We start from the raw sequence: 14146 nt of genomic DNA, 5'->3' as shown, positions 1-14146 counted from the left end.
AGAGAAGTAGAGGTAGACCAAGACGACGATGGTTAGACTCAGTTTCTAACGATTAGGCAGTCGGAATGGAAAACGTAAATAAGAGAAATGAAAGGAGTAGGCTAAACTAAGATGGTTAACTAGGATGGAGGAGAAAATAATATATTTTTTACAATTTACTTTAAGTCACACCGACACTGATAGGTCTTATGGCGACGATGGGATATGAGAGGGCTAGGAGTGGGAAGGAAGTGGCCATGGCCTTAATTAAGGTACAGTCACTGCCTTTGCCTGGTGTGAAAATGGGAACCACGGAAAACCATCTTCCGGGCTGCCCGACAGTGAGGTTCAAACCCACTATCTCTCGAATGCAAGCTCACAGCTGCGTGAGCCTATCCACACGTCTGACTCGCTCAGTGAGAAAATACCAAAACAGACGATGGAGATGAAGTTCAATCAATCAATCAATCAATCAATCAATCAATACTGATCTGCATTTAGGGCAGTTGCCCCAGGTGGCAGATTCCCTATCTGTTGTTTTCCTAGCCTTTTCTTAAATGATCGCAAAGAAACTGGAAAATTACTGAACATCTCCCTTGGTAAGTTATTCCAATCCCTAACTCCCCGTCCTATAAACAAATATTTGCCCCAATTTGTCCTCTTGAATTCCAACTTTATTTTCATATTGTGATCTTTCCTACTTTTTTAAAGACACAACTCAAACTTTTTCGTCTACTGATGTCCTCCCATGCCATCTCTCCACTGACAGCTAGGAACATACCACTTAATCGAGCAGCTCGTCTCCTTTCTCCTAAGTCTTCCCAGCCCAAACTTTGCAACATTTTTGTTACACTACTCTTTTGTCGGAAATCACCCAGAACAATTCGAGCTGCTTTTCTTTGGATTTTTTCCAGTTCTTGAATCAAGTAATCCTGGTGAGGGTCCCATACACTGGAACCATACTCCAGCTGGGGTCTTACCAGAGATTTATATGTCCTCTCCTTTACATCCTTACTACAACTCCTAAATAGCCTCATAACCATGTGCAGAGATCTGTACCCTTTATTAACAATCATATTTATGTGATTACCCCAATGAAGGTCTTTTCTTATATTAACATCTAGGTACTTACAATGATCCCCAAAAGGAACTTTCACCTCATCAACGCAATAATTAAAACTGAGAGGACTTTTCCTATTTGTGAAACTCACAACCTGACTTTTAACCCCGTTTATCATCATACCATTGCCCACCGTCCACATCACAACACTATCGAGGTCACCCTGCAGCCACTCACAACCTTGTAACTTATTTATTACTCTGTACAGAATATCATCATCTGCAAACAGCCTTATCTCTGACTCCACTTCTTTACACATATCATTGATATATATAAGAAAACAAAGGTCCAATAATACTGCCTTGAGGAATTCCCCTCCTAATTATTACAGGGCCAGATAAAGCTTCGCCTACTCTAATACTCTGAGTTCTATTTTCTAGAAATATAGCCACCCATTCAGTCACTCTTTTTTCTAGTCCAATAGCACTCATTTTTGCCAGTAGTCTTCCATGATCTACCCTATCAAATGCCTTAGATAGGTCAATCGCAATGCTGTCCATTTGGCCTCCTGAATCCAGGATATCTGCTATATCAAGGGAAAGAAAGTGAGAAGAAGACCTAGAAAAATGCAGATCAATTCAATAAAGAGCAGTATAAGAAGAAGAAGACGACAAAGAGAAACCTGGACTGGGACAAACTGATGGAAGAGGAATGGTGGAAGGTGCCATAAATGCCCTGACCTGGCAGGAGCTGGATAAGGGGAAAGGACTATAATGATGAACATGCTCAAGGCTCTTTTCCTTAACAGAAGTAAATTTACTTGAAGAAAACTACTTAGTAGTTGAAGGATTACAAGAGCTTACATGAAAGGGGAACAAAAATATTCTGAAGGAAATACGTGTGTTTTTTTTTTTGGTTTTGTTAAGGGATGAACGTCACATTAACACTTTAATGTTTTCAGGAATATCAAGATAAGAAAGGGCTAGGACTGGAAACAAAGTAACTGTAGCCTTAATTACTGTACAGCCTGGTACTATCTTCAGTACTGTTAACGGTGGGATTCAATGCAAGTTTACAGCTGCACAAATTCAGCCAAATCACTCAGCATCTTGAAGTATGTTAGCCCTTCAATAATTTCAGCAAAATAATCAAACATTCAATGTATTGTATTTATATGGCAAAACACACTTAGCTACAAAAGGTTAATATGAAAATTTTATTTTTAAAATGCACAGAAATTTTTAAAATCTTCACCACATTATTTCATGCATGATAATGAATGTACATTACACGTGTACAACCTAGTTTAAGGAGTATTTGTAAGTGCAGAGCAACAAATATGGGAATGATATTAAATTTAAATTGAAAAATATTTAAATTTCCAAATGCTAATACTACAGGGCTTTTGGAACAAGCGACCATATAGAACTTACTTGCTTCTGAACCATCATTCCTATCTTGTTTATCTTCTGATTTTGAATGCTGAAATGGACATTCCTTGACCTGGCAGCTACCATGCTTCTCTTCCCAGCAACAGGGAGTTTTATTATTCTATAAAGAAAAGAAGTGAAGTACAATTTCGGGGCTAGCAACCAATATGAGAAAGTGAAAATCTTCATTTCATTTCTGTTAACAATGAACAGACTTTCACAGAGGATAGGGAGAAGGTAAAATGCTCTATCTAAATTGTATTCTGGTTTGCTTAGCAGAAGAGATTGATACAGTTCTCGATCATTCACTGACAAGGAAGATCTAAAAATATTATTAAAGAAATTCAAAAAGGTAATCTCACAGCTATAGAAACTGGAATTAAAAAGATAAAATGTAAAAGTATTGATGTCACTGCAAATGACTTTTTTAATTCCCTACATTACTCCTCTTTCCAAGAAAGTACAAAACTAAGTACACATTTTACTAATAAAATATAAACATTTTTTCTTTTCTTCTTCAGACCTATGTGCTTAGTGTATGAGGTACATTTCAGCAACATTTTAATAGCTGGATATGTATAGAAAGAGAAACAGGATAACAGGCTGACAGAGAAGCTAATAATTGTGTGGGATGTAGATAACATCGCAATACAGTAAATCCATTCTGGGAAACCAGGCTGGGAGAAACTTTTGAGAATTTACACATCCTAATTGATTTTGTTCAAAGTGGGGAAAAAATAAATGTTGGCATATTTGATGCACCAATTTTCCTGATGATTCATGATCCAGTTCCTGATGCATTTTGAAATAAAGGTGTAAAGTTGCAGCCTTCTTAATGCGAAACCTGGCATTCCAAATACTGCACACTTGCACAACTTTGTGTTATCAGCCATTAAGAAGTACCATTGCACTGTAGTACTGGTAAATGCAGAACAACTATGAACATGGGCTTGTTCAGTGATGTGCTTCCTGGCGAGCGCTGTTGCAGCAATGACAGAGAGACTGGTGAGAGAAAGAGAGATTTCACACGGTTCTATGCTTGCAACGTACACATGATGTTCCCCTTAAACATCATGCTATTCAAATTGAAATGCATGAATGTGATAGAAGCCCTAATCCTAAGATTTATCCATGCTTACAATTATGACATGAGGCAGGTATAAGCAACACCTCCTGTAAGATGTCATACAAAAGTTATTCAGTATTCGGGAGATAGTAGGTTCGAACCCCACTGTCGGCAGTCCTGAAGATGGTTTTCCGTGGTTTCCCCATTTTCACACCAGGCAAATGCTGGGGCTGTACCTTAATTAAGGCCACGGCCGCTTCCTTCCCACTCCCAGCCCTTCCCTGTCCCATTGTCGCCATAAGACCTATCTGTGTCGGTGCGACGTAAAGCAACTAGCAAAAAAAAAAAAAAGTTATTCATGAACGCAGCACTCAAATCATGCGAGGCTGTGTTATTTGATGCAATGTAATCTCTGAAAACCTACAACCTGTTTCCAGTCATTGACCGGGTCAGGGATGGAATGAATGAAGCTATTAGTACGATGGGGTCGCCACGCCCAAAGTGATTTATTAATGACTGATAGATGCTATGAAATGAGAATGGAGAGTGTTGCTGGAATGAAAGATGATAGGGAAAACCGGAGTACCCGGAGAAAAACCTGTCCCGCCTCCGCTTTGTCCAGCACAAATCTCACATGGAACGACCGGGATTTGAACCACGGTGTCCAGTGGTGAGAGGCCGACGTGCTGCCGTCTGAGCCACGGAGGCTCGCAATGTAATCTCTACTATACAATATTCAGAGTAACGTTTCCAGTAGCATCTTTATATGGTAAAATAAATACATAATTCAATGATTTGACTGTATTTGAAACTGAGGCATTACAATAGCATGCACATGGAAGATACAGAGCGCTTATTATTAATTTTCTCCTTCATTAAATACACCAATTTCTTAGCTGCTGGAAATTCTCCATTATCACAGAAGTCAAATATTGTTTGGTGCAAAACCACTGTTCGAAGTCGTCCAAAATATATAGCAGATTTCTTAAATGTACATTGTTTCCCCAGTGATCTAAATGTAGGCTTATCCCCTATTTCAATATTCTCTCTGCCCTCTGAAAGAATATTGGACATGATATGTACACTCACACTGCAAGCTTGAGTTGTCAGCTTCTGACTTGGAGAAAAATATGTCTTCTCATACACTTCTGTATTTGAAAGCTTCTTTAAAATGCCATACACACTGTAAATTATATTTCTCATCTAGCTTTGTAAAATTTTACAAGTAATACCACTATCAAGTGTTCGAATGCTACTCAGCTTGCAAAGAAACATTATGAATACAAAACTTCAGCTCACAGCAACTTCCACCACGCTAACCAGATACCACAATATTGTCATCCTAGCTTGTATTTTGCTTAGATAGATTCCCTAAACACATTTCCCCACTGAAACTAAATATTTCACCACCTTCTTATCTTTCTCACTCACATGAGAGAAACAGATATTGAAATTATCCCATCAGTCAAGAACAGATGGTATTTCCCAAATGCCTGGTCACAGAATTGCGGGGTTTGGGCGGACAGTCTCAACATTTTTAGTGCTGTCACATATCATCACTAGGGCCTGAATTTTTTTGTAATATCAAAGTGAAAAAAATGTACATAGAAATGTAGTAAATATCAGTCAAATATCTAATTTAATATGTAATTTCATCAAATGTGTAATAATATTAATCAATAAAGTTACAAAATTGTCATATTCCTTTTATTATGACTTACAATTATGATATAAGACAATAAAATTGTTTTAAATACCTCCATATTTTATGACAAAATCATCATTGTTGTTTAAGATAACTTATATAATCTATTGTTTTCTAATTTTGACAGTATTAAATAATTGATTTAAGGGCATAATCAAAATACTTGAAGTATTAAAAAAATGTTATGCAGTGTAAATTGCTGAGTATATTACACAGTGTAAACACAATGTACTGTTGCAGCCAAGTAATACATATAGTATGGTAACTTTCTTTTATCGTAATGCAAAGTGCGTCACTAAGTACTTCTCCATGTTTTCCACTGTGATGTTTTGATGCTTATCTGATAAAATTCTTTTGTAGTGTAGGCCAAGAAGGACCATTCAACATCACAGGAAGTCAGATGAAATTCACCAATTAGTTTACAATAGTCTGAAAATGAAATGAGCTAACAATTTTTAATTTTTGAGAATAATTACCTAGATATGTAAAAAAAATTAAGTTCTTCACATAATACGTAAAAATATGTAATATTACTAAGAATATGTAAAATGAAACACAGGTATATCCATATCAGAACAAAGATTTGCCGACATTTTTCATTTTCAGTAGCCTACAAGTAAAATAATGGAATATTACAATTTTGCTTTACGTCACACGGACACATATAGGTTTCCATTGAATTCTGATCACAATAGTAACTAAACTTATGTCGTAATGGTCCACCTTTTCAATACTATATTATGCAATGTTTTCATTACATTTTTAATCTAGGAACTAGTTTCGACCTTGGCTGGCCATCATCAGGCTTAATGCAAAAGTGTACAAACACATCTAATAACAAAAACAACTGTAAAAATACACATAAATGACATTAAAAAGTGTTAAAAACATCTGGGATGAACTATGAGCACAACAAGTAAAATATGACAAAATTAAAATCAGGCTCTGAAATTCTTAGATGCGTTGCATCATGTTAAAATGTTCCATTAGTGCTTGTTGTTAAAATATCATGAAAATGCTGAAAAGTTCCTCTGTTGGAAATTGTTAATGGTTGAATCAAGGGTGGCACACGAAGGTATGATTAAATAACTGGCACATTCTTAGATTGCAGCTGGTAGAGATTCGCAATTCAATGAGGTGTCCATCAAGTTAACCTGAATAAAAGATACCGATAGTCAAAATTAATGAACTAGAGTGCTAATCAAATGGCAATTTTTCTTTCATGATATTTTAACAAGCACTAATGGAACATTTTAACATGATTCAGCGCATCTAAGAATTTCAGAGCCTGATTTTAATTTTGCCATATTTTACGTGTTTTGCACATAGTTCATACCAGATGTTTTTTAACACTTTTTAACATCATTTGTGTGTGTTTGTACATTTGTTTTAGTTATTAGATGCGTTTGTACACTTTTGCATTAAAGCTGATGATAGCCAGCCAAGGCCGGAACTAGTTCCTAGATTTAAAATGTAATGAAAATATTGCATAATATAGTATTGAAAACGTGGACTATTACGATATAAGTTTAGTTATTATTGTGACACACAGGTCTTACGATGATGGGATAGGAGTGGGAAGGAAGCGGTTGTGGCCTTAATTCAGGTAATTAAGGAATGGAATATGTAATTACATAAGAATTCAGGCCCTAATCATCACCAAAACAATTCAAACTGTGTTGTAATGCAGACAGAAGTGAGAAACTTTCTCCTCTCGTCATAAGCAATGACTATCCTTGCATGATTTCCCGCCATGACAATTTTCTCGTAATTCAGAAATGCCAACCCTTGCCATGTCACAAAGTATTCTAAGACCCATTAATGCATGCAATCACCCTGATTCACAGTTTAAACCCTTCAAATGCCATGGAAAAATCTATTCTGAAATGTATCCAACAAGGTGCATTTACATCATTCAAATAGTGCACTTGGGTAAATCATTGGCAAACATAACCTCACGCACTGAAAGAAAAAACACAAGATTCAAAGACGAGGGCAAATATGCTGGCTGCCCTGAGCAAATGCTTTATTTCTTGGATTACTGTACTTTCTGCATTTTTTAGATGCCTTGTATTTGCACAGCAAGTGCCCAACGCCCTTAAAACATCATGGCTTATCGAACTTTCCTATGACGAGGGGAGGAAGTCACTTTCTTCCGAGTGCATTGCAACACAGTACAAAGAACAACCTCCCCCACCAACTACCATCCGTTTGGGCTTGGCATTAAAAATCAATGCAGTTTCACCGGCATTGACAATATTGTTTGGTGCGTACAAATTGATTATATGAGCCACGCTTGTTCACCAACTGTCGGCATCGCCAGTATTCGTGGATTATGCTTCTCAGCACACTGCCTGCTACGTGATATTGTGGCATTCCTTAAAACGCTGAATATAAAAGAATTAATTTCACTCAAACTTAGAAAATATGAAGCACACTGTAGACACGCCGAAGTGAGTGAAAGTGCGGAAAGCTACCCCTGAACGTTCCAAAAGAAGCATTCTATCGTGATGTGGATAAATTGTGAATTTACATTACTCTGTAATATACTTTTTCTTAAAATGTAAGGGCAGTTTTGAAATAAAAATCTAAACTTCAGTAATGGGACCGACATTCTTCTTTGAAATATGAATTATCCTATTTTGAATTAAACAATTTAAATAATATGCAAAACCGTGCCTCATTTCCAGGAACAAGTGCTTCTTCAAATTAGATGGGCTTTTGAACTAACTGATTTTTTTTTTTTGCTAGGGGCTTTACGTCGCACCGACACAGATAGGTCTTATGGCGACGATGGGATAGGAAAGGGCTAGGAGTTGGAAGCGGCCGTGGCCTTAATTAAGGTACAGCCCCAGCATTTGCCTGGTGTGAAAATGGGAAACCACGGAAAACCATCTTCAGGGCTGCCGATAGTGGGATTCGAACCTACTATCTCCCGGATGCAAGCTCACAGCCGCGCATTAACTGATTTCAAATTATCGAGGTTCTACTGTATGTCTTCAACAACAAAATGTTCGATTTTAAAGGATGAGAAATAACTCTAGCACATAGAATCAGCATCTTGGATTTTAAAGTTAACCAAGACTGGATAATTCATTTTTTTAAGAGAAATGGACTTACTCTTTGACAAAGAAAGAGAGCCGAATGTTTGCAACCAAGAAGTAACTGATTTTCATCGCTTTGTTATTGAGAAGCAGAAAGTGAAGACTTATTTGCTTTCCCAAATAGGAAGCACAGATCAGATGCCAATCAAGTCTAACAATTTAAAACAGGGATTTTCAATTATTTTTCCCTGGGGTCCAGACTGATGGTAATATTGCAATAAAGGGGGCTCTTGGGTACAAAAATTTGGTTGAGTAAGGCAGGTGCTGGTTGGTCTTGCTTACGATGATCGGTTACAAACAAACCAAACCAAACCAATCCCAATGATGTAACAGTCCGGAAGATGGTTCTTTCCTTTCTCTATTTTCTCTACCAATGTAAAACTCACGCATAAACATAGATGTTGCATGTGTATGTGTTGCTCCAAGAGCAGGCTGTATCGGCACAGGTTTTTCATCCTCTTCTTCTACTATTGGTCCTGGTGTGTCCTCAGTATCACTGTGTTCTGCAGTTTCTTCTACAAAATCCTCCTCTAGTTCGTCTTCATCCTCAACACCGAGCACACTTTTATTATCACTTTCTGCCTTCTCCAACCACATCTGCACTTACTCCCTGTCACGTTCCGACATTTTCAAATGTATATAATCACTCAATTGTCAAAAAGGACATGGATAGAAAAAAATACATGTAAGAATTACGAAACACAAATGGTACACGAGTGGTCGTGCGATCTACAATAGTAGAACACTACAGTGTTGTTCAGCTTAAGCTGAGTACGTGATGCGCGAAACTGCACTGTGGTACGTGAAAGGGGGTGGTGAGGAAGGTACATTGACCCTCAAGGCCACAGGTGTTGCCAACCGCTCAGGGCTGGAAAAGATACTGACCTGTTCTACAATAGTAGAACACGCGACCACTGCAGTGTTAACAGATGGAAAACTGATAGGGAAGATATTGTGTGGTGTACAGATGGCTCAAGGATTGAGAAGGGAACGGGAGGAGGGATCAACGGGGAAAGACCTGAGAGATCGATCCAAATGAGCCTAGGCAGACACACTACAGTTTTCCAAGCTGAAGTGATAGCCATCATTACATGCCTTGAGGAAAACCTGAAAATGAACTACAGAGATAAGAACATTTTCATATTTACAGATAGCCAAGCAGCCATTAAGGCACTTGAAGCTGTCCGGGTTACATCCAAAATTGTTTGGTATTGTCACACACTTCTCCTGAAGCTCTCAGAGTACAATGTTGTCAAATAATATGGGTACCTGGATATGCAGGCATAGAAGGTAATGAAAAAGCAGATAAACTGGCAAGAAAAGGGTCTGAAACACCTTTTGTGGGCCCAGAACAAGTATGTGGTATCTCTTACAGACAAGCCTGCCTCTACATACCGGTAGGTACATAGGTACAAAGGAAACAAATGGAAAACTGGAAAAATGCTCCAGGATGCAAGCTCGCGAAAGAACTAATAAAGAGCCTAAACAAGAAGCATATTAAAGAACTGCTGGAACTCAGCTGAAAAAATATAAGATGGGTAGTAGGACTCTGACTGGACACTGCCATCTTTAAAAGCACCTACACAGAATTGGAGTAATAAAAGACAGTGTATGTAGGAAGTGCAATGATGCAGAAGAATCAGCTGAACACATACTCTTTGAATGTGAGGCGCCGGGAAGAATTAGAATCTCCACACTGGGATTACCTCGTGAAGACAGAAGAAAAATCCGAGAAGACTCACTAAGGTGGACCTGAACTTTTTGAAGGGAGCAGGTATAATTAGATGGGGGATGAAGGAAAACACATGGTAGCAAAAGATATTTTGAGGTCAACGCTAAAAGGAACTCATCTAAAGACATTAGCTTCATTATTGTTTCCATATTGAACTGAGATCACAGAGATAAGTTATTTATAAGGTTCAATGTATGCAATACAAATTACGTGTTGTGTAGATGTTATTTACAACATTTATTTAATATTGTAAATAACATCTACACAAGACATAATTTGTATTGAATAGGTTGAACCTTATAAATAACTTATCTTCATCTCTAAAAGGAACTGTTAAAAGAGACCCCATGAATAAAGTAGGAAGAAGATGATTTCCCAAATACAAGCTGACAGATACGTGACCCAAATCCCGCAGCCACTTGCTTGGTCAAAAGTAATAACTAAGCATGTCTGAAGAATAGGAAAGCAGAATTCTTGTACAAATAATACCCAACATTTGTAGCAGGTACGTTACAAAATTTACTTTTTACATTCTCTAGAGTTTTGTAAACTTAGAAGTAGACTAACTACCTAGTTTTTACTTTATTAACAAAATTCTTGTGTACAAAATTTGTTAGCTCCAGTCAAATTTGAGGTCACATGATACCACTGATAAATTATGTACACTGTTCTATATCTACACCATTCTTAAATGTCAACAAATAAAGATATACACACACTAATGAAAACAATAAATTGCTATTTTACCACTGGAAATAATGGCATATTTCAGACGTGCAGCTCCTCACGGGAGATGTACTGGTGTGCTGTACATGCCGTGGGTCATGCCGAGTCCACAAGGTCAGCCAAGCCTCTCCAAGATTTTCCAAGGTTCAGATGTTGCATGCTGTTTAGAAACATGAAGCTGGCAACCAGCTTGGCTTAATCCTGAGACCTGATGGGAGTCATCTTTGGGTCCCCCTGAATTTCATTCAAATCACTAGTTTAGGGCGCAAAATTTAAGTACGAGAAAATTTTAATTGCATCAAATCAACTGAATAATTAATTATTATGTATTGCTCATTATATCCTTGCAGGATATTTGAAAATATTTAATATATATCTTACATCAATACATGCTCCGCCCTGCTCACAGCCCCGGATGCCTGTTGGGACACGTTGAAAGAATCGGTTTTCATGATAGATGACCCGCCTAAAAGTATTCCCAAATTACGTGAGAAGATAATGCCATTTTTTGTGTCCTTCAGACTTAGTTCATCAATATCGTTAATCATCTTTAGAAACGTTATAAACAATGTGTGGCATATGATGGTACACATTTTGAACACATACCGTACCAATGCAATTAAATAACATTTCAGTGTCGTTTGTTTTGCCGCATACTATAGTAACATACCTCAAGATTCATATGTCGGAACTGGCAATGTTCATCAAGGCATTTGCCTTGCTTCCACAGACAGCATACTCTCTTGGACCCAAGTGCAGCAGGTTCATGGCGGAAGTCACACCTATCACCCTAGAGAATATTGGAAAAACATCTTAACAAACAACAACAACAACAACAACAACAAATTAACAGTCAACATAAGAAAACAAAATGAGAATTCTAAATTTCTAAGTACTCCCCAAACTAATATTTTTTCACAATAAAATTGATTCAGGTCAGTTCTACTGCATACAAATTTTTAAACATGCATCTTTGCAGTATTTTTATTTAGACAAGTTTGTTCTTATACGGTATTATCTTAGGAAGCATGGGGGTGGTGGCTGGTGATGAAGGAGGGCAGACAGATATAGATTGATAAAGGAAGAAACAACCATAATACTATTAGCCATACAGTCTCTACGACAAACTTCACTATAAATGAGGTGTGCCTGTTCGAAACGTGCTATTTCCTCTTCCAAAAAATAAATCAGTATTTCATACACATGCATTACAGTAATTGAATATTATCGACTGCAATGAGCAACCCAGACCAGAAAGAATAATTCCTTAAAAGTTGTACCAAACCTGATCATGGGTATGTTCCACGTGTCTTATTTAACGTTTCTTGCTCTTTTCCTACAACTTTCTTAAGGTAGAAATAGCACCTTTTGAACAGACCCTCCTCAAATATAGGCACAAGCACAAATTGCCTAATAACAAAACTGCAAAGTACAAACGCAACTGTGAATTTTGGTACATTATGATGCGAACACTGGTGCTCAGTACAGAGCTTAAGGAGTGCGAAACCAAAAGAGTGTAACAACTATTCATCCTTAATGTTGAAAGGCAAAGGTAATCAGAACAGAAAATGAAGTAACAAAACATTTCCTTGGAACATTCATCAAAGGAGCATACTGCATATTGCCCCAACAATATACTAGAGTCAAAAAGATCAATGTTCTACCACAACATACTCGCAATAAGAACATACTGAGCCATGAGCCACATTCAACTTATGCAAACACAAAGCACAGATATGCTTAACCCATTCATACTGCCATTCACTGCCACAAGCACCCAGCTTTCATATGACATACACTCCAAAAGAGACCACACCAGTGCTCACATCCCAACAGCCATAAGTTCACAAGGAATCCCTAACCAAACAAATCAGCTATCTAAATCAGAGTAGAGAACATCAGCTGAACAAAGGCCTATGTTTGAGAAGGGGAGGGGGAGCATAACATATAACACAATACAACTATTCACATAACAAACAGATGCTCAAATCTTCATGCAAGCACACTTCAAGTGTCTATAGTGTGTCTGAGAGATATTGATGATTTAGGATGATTCAATAATCATCATAAATTTCACAAATGCACTGTCATGGAAAATACATCCATGACAGAAGGTATTAAATTACACAATACAACATAGTGCTCACTAGGAAAGTGTTGAATTAACTACCAAAAAGGCTGCAGTACAGATCAAAGTATTTGCATAGCATTCACTGAATATAATGCATATTTGTTGGCCTTATATATGCATATATTGTACCCGCTCAAAGCTTGAGTCCCAACCAGCATTTATCTCAGGGGGTGTTACGGTCCGAATCTATCGCAACTAATAAATAATTTAAAAAAATTATGAAGAAATAAGATCTCCAATTAAATGTATGGGCGCCATCCAATTAGTACTACAGGGTTGAATGAGACACTCTATAATCATTAACTTTAAGGCCCATCATAAAAACACATAAAAATATATTTAATCAGATCAAAGGGAAAAATATGAAGGCTCCGTCCTAGGAATGGGGACGGATATTTAAACGGTCACCAAGGGTTTACTATTCTACAAGAACAAGAACCTGGAACTGTTTCCTTGCAAATGCTAAAGGAGCATTTTATTTAAGTAAACAAAATATTTTTTTACACACAACCAAAATCTGTTGATCCTTAATTTGCCGGGATTGGCAAATTATTCCTGAATTATTATTTATTTATTTTTTTTACACACTATTTGACACTTTTGACCACCCATCCATTTGGGTGGTAGAACCGTTGATATCTGAAGGTATCAGATTTACCCTCGTTAACACAATGACCATTTATGGTCATGGACCAATTACCAATCACATGACCCATGTCATCGCCTCCACTTATATTGAGATGAGACCAACCCGGGGAACTACAAACTCTCCCCGGGTTCCTAACCAAGATATGCTAATCGTTAACTGAAGGAAATGACAAAGAGACACTAACCTAATGGTCCAGATGTAGGGATTTGCCTTCATATTACAAATATTAACTTAACTTATTATTTACAACTTGCCATTATTACGTTATTTCGCCAGCTGACTTCCCTAGTATCATTCATCATCATCATCCGAAATAATAAAAATTAATAAAATATTATTATTATTATTATTATTATTTTATCAACATTATTATTAATAGTGGAGATTGTGATTATCGTAACCCGTATTCATCCTTGCTCTAATATTTCAACTTCTCGCTCTTATTATTATCATCTGAAATAAAAAAGTAGGTTCTTCTTCTTCTTCTGATTCTTCAAATATTATTATTATTATTATTATTATTATTATTATTATTATTATTATTGAAGTAGTTTGAAAATTTCA

General features: G+C 37.0%; 1 protein-coding gene across 3 annotated transcripts in view; it reads right to left on the bottom strand.

Moving 5' to 3' along the window:
- Positions 1-14146, bottom strand: part of LOC136886409 (uncharacterized) — a 314687-nt gene that overhangs the window by 219291 nt on the left and 81250 nt on the right. For all 3 annotated transcript variants that reach the window (XM_067159198.2, XM_067159185.2, XM_067159191.2), the window contains exons 5-6: positions 11473-11592; positions 2473-2590 (exon numbers count right to left, since the gene is read on the bottom strand). In XM_067159198.2, the coding sequence (XP_067015299.2) occupies positions 2473-2590; positions 11473-11592 (238 nt within the window). The remainder of the gene's footprint in view (positions 1-2472; positions 2591-11472; positions 11593-14146) is intronic.

The sequence above is a fragment of the Anabrus simplex genome, chromosome 1 (assembly GCF_040414725.1).
Source record: "Anabrus simplex isolate iqAnaSimp1 chromosome 1, ASM4041472v1, whole genome shotgun sequence".
Taxonomy (NCBI): domain Eukaryota; kingdom Metazoa; phylum Arthropoda; class Insecta; order Orthoptera; family Tettigoniidae; genus Anabrus; species Anabrus simplex.
This window is presented reverse-complemented; position numbering and strand designations above follow the sequence as displayed.